This window comes from Rhincodon typus, chromosome 20 (genome assembly GCF_021869965.1).
Source record: "Rhincodon typus isolate 14 chromosome 20, sRhiTyp1.1, whole genome shotgun sequence".
In the NCBI taxonomy this organism is placed as follows: Eukaryota; Metazoa; Chordata; class Chondrichthyes; order Orectolobiformes; family Rhincodontidae; genus Rhincodon; species Rhincodon typus.
In genome coordinates, this window is record NC_063351.1 from 452,889 (window position 1) to 463,369 (window position 10,481).

General features: G+C 42.9%; 1 protein-coding gene across 1 annotated transcript in view; it reads left to right on the forward strand.

The window, feature by feature from the left end:
• Positions 1–10,229, forward strand: part of kifbp (kinesin family binding protein) — a 23,061-nt gene extending 12,832 nt beyond the window's left edge. Inside the window, exons 3-6 of the mRNA XM_048609147.1 lie at positions 3,009–3,192; positions 5,077–5,170; positions 5,550–5,662; positions 9,254–10,229. Of these exons, the coding sequence (XP_048465104.1) occupies positions 3,009–3,192; positions 5,077–5,170; positions 5,550–5,662; positions 9,254–10,132 (1,270 nt within the window). The 3' untranslated portion in view covers positions 10,133–10,229. The remainder of the gene's footprint in view (positions 1–3,008; positions 3,193–5,076; positions 5,171–5,549; positions 5,663–9,253) is intronic.
• Positions 10,230–10,481: the final 252 nt, after the last annotated feature.

Here is a 10,481-nt window from a genome sequence, read left to right on the forward strand (position 1 = left end):
GGGTCTAGGCCCGAAACGTCAGCCTTCCTGCTCCTCTGATGCTGCTTGGCCTGCTGTGTTCATCCAGCTCTACACCTTGTTATCTCAGATTCTCCAGCATCTGCAGTTCCTACTATCTCCGAGACTGTTTCTGATGGCTTTGCCGTATCTTGTTCACAGCCCCAAACTGTATAACTACCTGGGACCCAATCACATAGTTGTTGACAAGCAGAAGGCCTTTCTCATCAATAACTGTTCATTAGTCCACAGACCGATCAGTTACTTTTTGCCAGTTTGTGCTCAGCCCTTGGCTCTAGTTTGTCTACAAATCATTTCCTTCCACTTGAACCAGCATCTGTGTAAAGATTACAATGAGTGTCAGATTACTTGTTTGCATAATTGCAGTGATCCTTCAACAATCCTTTGTTTCTAAACCAGTTTTTTTTTCCCATTTCAGTCCACAATCAGAAATACAGATAAACAATAAAAAGAAACATGGCCTTTACATTTGGGTCGATGCTCTCCTGTATTCTTGGAAACTGCACTTCTGTATTTCCTCAGGCACAACTCCAGTTTTCCACAAACTGACAGCTTCACCAAGCCAGTACTGTGCTGGATTATTTTCCTGAGCCCAACCTGCTCAGTTACAACAAGCAATTACTAGTGGACTTTCAAACCCCGCTCTGATTTATTCATGATACTTGGCATCTTCTGAGCCCTTATTGCTCCCAGGACTTAGAGTCATAGAGATCTATAGCACAGAAAAAGGCCCTTAAACTCTTCATATCTGTGCCAGTCAAAAAGTCTAATTCCATTTTTCGGCACTTGGCTCATAGCCTTGCGTGCCTTAGCATCACAAGTATATATCTAAATACTTCTTAAATGTTATGAGAGTTTCTACCTCTGCCATTCTTACAGGCAGTGAGTTCCAGATTCCCACCAACTTCTGAGTGAAGAAGTTTTTCCTCACATCTCCTCTAGGCCATCTGTCCTTAACTGTAAATCTGTGTCCCCAAGTCATTGATCCTTCCATCAAGGCATTTCCCTGAGCCCTTGTTAGACAGAGGTGTTCCATTGCTCTAGATGTAAATCAGTTGCATTTAGCAGCACAGCTAAAAGTAGTCTTGCCTAACATTGAGTCTTCATCTCTTATTATCACATACTGTCTTCCAACCTCACTTTCATTTTTGAACTTCTCTTCGATAATCCATGAACTGTCCTGAGTAACCAATTTTAAAATTTTTCACCGCAGTCCTGTTGCCAGGTAGAACTCACTAAACTTAATATTTTGGAACAGTCGAACATACCAGACTGTTTGCTAGGCCAGCATTTATTGCCCATCCCTAATTGCCCAGAGGGCAGTTAAGAGTCAACCACATTGCTCAGGGTCTGGAGTCACATGTAGGCCAGACCAGGTAAGGAATGGAAACCTATTTCTGACCCAAAGTGGCATGTGAACTTGCAAGTGGTTGTGTTCCCGTGTATCTGCTGCCTTTGCCCATTTAGATAATACAGGATGCAGATTTGGAAATTGCTATCGAAGGAGGCATAGTTGTAGTCAGTGCATCATGTAAATGGTACATGCTATCACTGTGGATTGCTAGTGAAGGTTGTAGTTGTGCCAATCAAATGGAATGCTTTGTCCTGGATAGTGGTGTTGGATGAGCTATACTCATCTAGGTGAGTGGAAAGTATTCCATCAGACTCCTGACTTGTGCCTTGTGGATGATGGATGGACAGGCTTTGGGGTGCTAGGAGGTGAATTCCTTTCCAGTGTTTCTGTACTCTGACCCACTAATTTGGCCACAATATGTATATGGCTGGTCAAGTTCAGATTTACCAATATGTTGATAGTGGAGGTTTCAGCCTGGTTTGAAAGGATTATCTTATGAAGAAAGGCTGGGCCTTTAGGTGTTTAGAAGGAAAAGTTGTGATCTTATTGAAACATATAAGATCTTGAGAGGACTGGTTAAGGTTAGGTTAGATATCAGGAGGATCTTGTGGGGGAATCTAAAACTAGAGAACACAATTTAAGATTAAGAGGCTTCTTGTTTAAGACAAATGAGAATTTTCTAAGGGTCGCTTGTGTAGAATTCTCTTCCCCAGAAGGTTGTGAAGAATGAGTCTTTAAATCAATTCAAGTCTCAGCTAGAGAGAGTTTTAATAGACAAGGGAGTAGGGGGCAGTAGAGAGCAGACAGGAAATTGGAGCTGAGGCCACAGCAAGACAAATCATAATTTTGAAAGTTTGAGAAACTGATAAAGTTAATTGTTTGCTGCTGCTGCTATACAGTAGCAATGGAGTGATGTTTGTCACTAATGGAATGCTGCCATCAAGCACAGTCAGTCTCTCACTAAGGAGTAATGTATAAAAATTTCAGTGCTAGTGTGATGTTGGGTATATAGGCTGTACGGCTCAGATACACGTGGATTGTATCAAATAGCATATCCATTCAGCTGTTTGCAACAAGCAAGGTACTAACAATAGCAATTGCTCTGCACTTTTAAAACTCACCACACGGTGTCCAACATTAGATGTGATTTCATAGAGAGGCAACATTTTCTAAATAATCTTGCATGTGTCAGTCAAGTTCACAGTGTGGCACACTTATGTGTGCTCATGTATTAATACACAGGGTCCTGTATTTTGCAGTCAGAAAGAAAGTGCACAAAAGCTGTCTGTTTCAACTCAACAAAGTCGGTGATAGCCACTCATTGACAAATCAGATTCACCCTGCCTTGTTTAAAACTTAAAGCCTAGCAGTTAACTGTCAGCCAGCATTATCTAGTGCACTATTGCAACACCTCTACTAATCAGTGTCTATTTGCCAGCCAATCAGCACCCTTCTCGTACATTATAAATATTGTTTTACCTTTTCATCGGTTTCTGTACCACAAAAGCACAGCTATCTTCCTCTGTGGTAGGTGTGACACAATGAGCAGAGATTTTCCCTGATTTTACTGGCCTTACTTTTGCATTTACATATTACCTGTTCAGTCTTATGAATGTCAGTATGTTTGGTTGTATAGGTTTGAGAAAGTTTACACTCACACCTTGTATTACCTGGCACAAGTCTACAAACACCTGGATATGAATGAGAAGGCTGCCTGGTACTGCCATACTACCCTGCAACGCCAGCTGCAGTTCACTCATTACAACCCTGTGGAGTGGGCTATCAATGCTGCTACTTTGTCCCAGTATTATATCACAAAGGTAAGTCTGCACGTGCATTGTCTTCAGATATCAGTCCAAGGCATTATGGTTAATGCATGGTGCCAGGACTCCAGAAGCAATTCGAGTGTGTGGGTTTCACATGGACATTTAAGAGCTCATTTGAAAAGTGGAATCCCAAGCGCTCATAGTTAGCATTGCCTGTAGTCGTCCATTACCTGTGGAAAATTATCCCTTACAACTTTGAGAAATTTCTTCACAGAAAGATAATGTTGGACCAGGAACGGAGTGAGGTTAGGTGAGTGAGTTGGAGGGGGCAGGTAATGTTGACAGGTTGGGCTGTGAAGGGCAGGAATGAGATAGGGCAGGGATTGGATGTGACTGAGAGAGTGGGGGTGAGACATGACGTGGAGGGGTAGGATCAGGTGAGATGGTGTAGAAAATGTCACTTCTTTCTTCTCATTTCTTTGGTTTGGAACTGAATTGAAGTAAAGAATTGAACTTTGATCAGCAGCTTGTTTTAAAAGTTGAGAACAAAGATGGATGTTTTCTATTGGTAACTGGCCTGGAACGATAATGCATCTTAATTACTGAGCTAAGGACACTAGGTCATTCAGCACCAAGCTATTGCTATACTCCTGGCTGGCAGCGGTTTGGATGTTAAATTGATCAATTGAGGGAGAACCAGTTCTATATGGGTTTTGGCAAGAGACAATTTTATCTTTTGGAGAATTTTAGACATAGTGCTGCTCGATTTTGCTCTCTCTCTAGTGTCTCTTCAATTCTTGAATTGTTGAAGGGTCTGAGAAAATAATCTCAATCTGAAAGAAATAAGTAAATATTTCTAAAGTCTGGTGAAATTGTTTGCATAAGCCAGTGATTTTGGAATTCAAGCAAATTATACTTTTCCGTGAACAGTTGTCCAAGGATTTTATGAAGGCCTGGTATCATTCATTGGAAACTGTTTGTTGAACTGGCAAATCACAATTCTTTTACTTTCGCTTTATAATTTATCTCTTCAATGTGTCTGTCAATGTGAGTGGGAGTTACGATCAAAGAAGGTTGGACTTTAGATCATAGATATTGTGATGTTGTCATCAGATATATGGATGATGGAGGGACAGGACTGGCATTATGCCATTCCAGGATATATGATCTTCACACAGGACAGGGGAGGGTGTAAAAGAAGAGGCAGTGTTGCATTATTAATTAAGGAGTCAATTACTGCTGTAAGGAGGGACTACATCTTGAAAAGGGTCTTTAAATGAAGCTTTGTGGCTAGACCTTAAGACTAAAAAGGGAGCAGTGATGCCACTGGGTGTGTTTTATAGGCGCCAAACAGACAGCAGGCAGTTGAGGAGCAAATATGTAAACATGTAGACAATTTACTGAGGGATGTAAAAATAGTAATAGAGCAGTTCTTCAAGGGATTTCAATTTCCCCAATATTAATTGGAATAATCATTGCATTTAAGGATTTAGAGGGGACAGATTTCTTGCAATGTATTCAGGAGAGTTTTTTTTTCTATATCAACATGTAGAAGTCCTAAAAGATACGGTTTAGTGCAGGACCTAATTCTGGGGAAGAAACCAGGACAGGCATTCAAGGGGGAAGTAGGATTCGAGGACCATGAAACTTGGTGACTAACTGGATTTCTCCTTTCACCTCTGCCATTGTGTGTGTGTGGTGGTAATGTTTTTGTCCTTGTTTGTGTGTCTAAGCAATATATCTGGGATGGATTTCAATGAAGCCTGGTACACACATAGAGTTGGCCTTGGCAGGTGCTCTTTACCTTTTAGTTAAGGTCCTGATCCACAGCCTGGAACTTTTAAAAGATTTGTCAGGGCTGTGCAGTCGACTACAGGCTGCAGTGAATGTTCTAAAGATCAGCTTAAAATTACAGGTTGTCTGTGTTCTCTTGAGCAGCAGCTTTACATGGAAGGTCGTTTGTGCCTCGCTGCTGCAAGTGTAATCTTCAACCAGGCAGGCGGAACATCCTCAGAATCTCCTGCAGAGGAAAGTAAGTTTCATTATCCAGTAATAGTTTCATATTATTGACAAGAATGCATATGAGCAATGTTCAGAGCCTTTTAAGTTTCAACTATGGAGTTGTTTTTCCAGTTGTGTACTGTGCCCTCCCTAAATTTGGTCCAGAAGCAGCAGGAGTCCTTTTCCCAATCCCAGAGTGGTATGATCTTTGTCCCATTTTCACTGCAGAAATGAAGTATTTTCATCGATACAATGTCCTAGAGCTTTTGTAGTGACTCATACCTTTTTAAACTCAAATTGTTCAAAAACATTAAGCCCTAAGTGATCACTTCCTTTAGTCTTTACTTGATGGGTGACTCACAGGATGAAGTCATTGAGAAACACTCAGCATGTTGTTTATCTGCACACAGGTGAAGAGGAGAGAGACCATCGTGACCAGCTGCAACAGAAGAAGGCAGAAATAGCTCGGTGTTGGATAAAGTACTGTCTCAATCTGCTGCAGGACTCGCGCAAATTGCTTGAGGTATCTGCAATGGGAAGATTTGGTAACTGAACTGAACTGTTACAGAGAAATACCTGTGATCTCCGTATTAGGGACTTAAAATTCAATAAGATGAGCTGGAGTGTGAGAGAGGAGAATATCCACTTGACTGTACCTGAAAATATGCCTAAGAATTGGTGAAAATTTGAACAATATTCACAAAGGAGAAAGTCATTATATCTGGAGATTTCAAATGGGTTGATGTTCTACGGCATGTTAACATTAAGGAGGAAGTATTAGATATTTTAGCAGGCATCAAGGTGCATAAATCCCCAGGGCCTGATGAGATGTATTCCAGGCTGTAATGGGAGACAAGGGAGCTTGTTGGGCCCTAGTGGAGATATTTAATACTTCGCTGGCCATAGGTGAAGTGCCAGATGACTTGAGGGTAGCTAATGTGGTTCCTTTGTTCAAGAAGGGCAGCAGGGATTGACCAGCTAATTACTGGTCAGTTAGTCAGCGAAATAGATTGGGATCGCCAGGAAGAGCTGAAAATCCAATTGATGAAGGAAGAGGAGGAGAAGGAACATGGGAGGAAGAGTGCTGTGAAGTTTGGATCTAGTGAAACATTTGATCTGATCCAGTCTGTTGAGGAGAAGGTGAGCTGCATTAGTGGGATTCGAACCCGGATCTGGGTCACTAGATTAACAGTCCAGTGATAGGCCACTTCGCCATTGCCTCCCCTCCCACAATTAGAGCATGTGGTTCACATGGACTTCAGTGAGACCTTTGACAAGATCCCGTGCTGTTTCAAAGGTAAATGCCTGCGGGATCCAAGACAAGTTGGCAAACTGCATTCAGAATTGGTTTGCAAAGAAACATAGAACCGTACAGCACAGGAACGGGCCCTCGGACCCATGATGTTGTGCCTAACGTGATGCCAAATTAAACTAATTCCTTTCGCCTGCCTTTGGTCCATATCCCTCCATTCCTTGCACATTCATGCACTTGTCTAAAAGTTCTTGAAACACCCTTATCGTATCTGCCTCCACCACCACCCCAGCAGTGTGTTCCAGACTCCTTCCACTCTCTATTTTAAAAACAATTTGCTCCACACATCTCCTTTGAACTTCTCCCCTTCAACCCTATCTATGCACATCATTATTTTATAGACTTCTATCAAGTCATCCTTCAGCCTCTGCCGCTCCAGAGAAAACAACATGAGTATTTATAGCCTCTCCTTATAGCTCATTCCCATTAGTCGAGGCAGAAACCTGGTAACCTTTTCTGTACCCTCTCCAAAACTTCCACATCCTTCCTGTAAATTGGTGACCGGAATTGAACGCAATACTTAGTGTGGCCTAACCAAAGCTTTCATAAAGCTGCAACATGACTTCCTGACTCTCGTTCTCAGTTCTCCAACCAGTAAAGGCAAGCATGCCGTACACCTTCTTTACTACCCTGTCTACTTGTGTGGCCACTTTGAGGGAGCAATGGACTTGAACTCCAAGATCCCTCTCTACTTCACTGCTGTTCAGGGTCCTGCCGTTAACTGTATACTTTTCCTTAACATTCGATCTCCCAAAGTGCAGCACCTCACGCTTGCCCGGATTAAACTACTTCTGCCATTTCTCCGCCAATATCTGCAACTGATCTATATACTGCTGTATCCTTTGACAACCTTCTACACTATCCACAACTCCACTGATCTTTGTGTCGTTTGCAAACTTACTAACCCAGTCATCTACATTTTCATCCAAGTCATTTATGTGTATCACAAACAGCAGAGGTTCCAATATGGATCCTTGTAGAAGACCACCTAGTCATGGTCCTCCAGCCTGAAAAACAACCTTCCACCACTCCCCTGTCCCTTCTACAGGCAAGCCAGTTCTGAATCCAAGCAACCAAGTCACCTTGGATCCCTTGCATCTTAATCTTCTAGACAAGCCTACCATGGGGGACCATGTCAAAAGCATAACTAAAATCTATGTAGACAACATCTACTGCTCCACCCTTGTGGATCACCTTTATCACCACCTCAAAATTCAATCAAGTTAGTAAGACATGGCCAGCCCCATGCAAAACCATGCTTTTCCAAACATGCGTAAATCCTATCCCTAAGAATTCTCTCCAATAGCTTCCCCACCTCCTGTGTGAGACTCACCGGTCAATAGTTTCCTGGATTATTCCTGTTTCCCTTCTTGAATAAATGAACAAGATTAGCTACTCGCCAGTTCTCTGGGACCTCTCCAGTGGCTAACGAGCATATAAAGATCTTGGTCAAAGCGCCAGCAATCTCCTTTCTTGCCTCTCTCAGTATCCTGGGGTGGATATCATCGGGCCCTGGGGACTAGGATTGGGGGTTGTTTTTGTGGTTGGAAGCCTATGACCAGCGTTGTGCCACAGTGTTTGGTACTGGGACCCTTGCTGTTTGTTATGTACATTATTAACTTTGATGTGAAGCCAGAAGGTATAATTAGTAAGTTGGTTAATGACACGAAATTTGGTGGTGGTGGTGGTGTTGATAAAGAGGAGGATGGTCTAAGGTTACAGTCTGATATTGATCAGCTGATAAACTAAGCAGAGCAATGGCAGATGGAATTTAATCTTGATAAGTGTGAGGTGATACATTTTGGGAGGTCTTGTAAGAAAAGGATTTACTTGATGAATGGAGATCCCTAGGGAGTTCTAAGGAGCAAAGGGACCTTGGTGTACAAGTCAATAGATCCCTGAAGGTGCCAGTACAGGTAGACAGGGTAATGAAGAAGGCTTGTAGGGTGTTTGCCTTTATCAGCAGGGGTTTGGAATACAGGAACAGGGCGGTCATGTTGAAACTTTTATAGAGCATTGGTTAGGCCACAGATAGAATACTTTGTACAGTTCTGGTGGCCACGCTGTCAAAAGATTGTAATTGCACCAAGAGGGTACTGAGGAGATTTACTTGGGTGTTGCCTGGAATGGAGAGACTGGATAGACCAGGTTTGTTTTCCTTGGAGCAGAGGAGGCTGTTGGGCCCGTTTCTATACTGTATGACTATGTCCATGACAGTGAGGCCCACCACTGCATGCCTCTTCCATCCTCTCCAGTCTCCCATTGTTGATGTCTCTAGGTTCCAGCAGGTCAGGCTGTAATTGTAAGAGTATCAGGCTAGCTCCTTTGTACAAAAATAAACTATATCTAGTAAGGGTGCCACAAATCCCAATTGCATTAGGCTGCTGAGGCTACCATTCTACATTGTCAGCCCCTTCATGGAGACCAGCTAACTCCGTACACACCTGGGTTAAATCCTATTGGGGAGGGAATTCCAGGATTTTGATCCAGCGACAGTGAAAGAACGGTATATTTCCAAATCAGGATTGTAAGAGGTTTGGAGGGGAACTTGCAAGTGGTGATGTTCCTTTTACATTTGCTGATCTTGACTTCTAGACGGAATGGTCACGCGTTTGGAAGGTGCTATCTTGGGAGCCTTGATGAGTTTTGCAGTGCATCTTATGGATGGATCTCTCGGCTATTACTGAGCGTTGGTAGTGAAGGGAGTAAATATTTGTAGATTGTGGCACCAATCAAGGGGTTGCTTTGTCTTGGATAGTGTCAAGCAAACTTCTTTATTGTAGCTGTCTTCTTTTCTTCTAGGATGATGTTGGCGAAATGGATTATGATCGTCAGGAAGAGCTGAAAATCCGATTGAAGAAGGAAGAGGAGGAGAAGGAGCAGGGGAGGAAGAGTGCTGTGATGTTTGGATCTAGTGAAACATTTGATCTGATCCAGTCTGTTGAGGAGAAGGTGAGCTGCATTTACCCTGTGGACTTCAGCAATGCTCGAGACGTGTTCTTGGTTGGACAAAACTACGTGCAGGAGGCCAAAGAATTCTTTCAGCTCGATGACCATGTGACAGACCATATTGAGGTAGTTCAGGATCACAGTGCGTTATTCAAGGTCCTGGCATTTTTTGAAGAGGACCAAGAGAGGCGTTGTAAGATGCACAAACGGCGCATTGATATGCTGGAAGCAGTCTACGCAGAGTTAAACCCACAGTATTACCTCTTAGTCTGCCGGCAGCTTCAATTTGAGATAGCAGACACATACTATGAAATGATGGAGCTAAAAGTCTCTATTGCCAATCGGCTGGATGAATTAGATAGTCACAACATCAAGAAAATAAACCACCTAGCACAATCAGCCGTTACCTACTACACCCTCTTCCTAGACTCTCTGAAGAATTCGGAGAAGAAATTTCCAGAGAAACTGGAAGCTGATGTCTTGCGACCAGCACTAGTTTGCAAGTTTCGCATTGGTTGGTTGTACAGTAAGATGATCACTTCAGACCCGAAGCTGCAGCTCACCAACCTGCAGCAGTCAGTGGAGTGTTACCGCTTTGTGGTGGATTACTGTGAGACGCATCCTGAGGCCACCAAGGTGATGGAGCCTGAGCTGGAGCTCTGTGTTGAGATGGCCACCCTCTTGCCAGCAAGGATGGAGAAACTAAAGGCTAAAATAGTAGCTTTTTCCTAAGAACAGTGACTGACCTGCTGTAGAGACCTGCTTCATTTCTGTATCCCAGCAGCTGTACTTCCCTGTGTAATAAACATACCCAGCATGTTCAGCTCAGTATCTTTGTATTTTGTCTCCAACTGTATTTATATTTTATTATTTCGCCAATGAATGTGTCCCAGGCTGGGCTAGCATTATTGCCCATCTCTAACTGCCCTGTAGAAGATGCTAATGAGCTGCCCTGTTGGACTGTTGCAGTCCGTCTGGTATAAGGACACCCACGGTGCTGTTATGAAGGGAATGCCAGGATTTTGACCAAGATACAGTGAAAGAACAGTGCTTATATTTCCAAGACAGGAAGGTGTGAGAG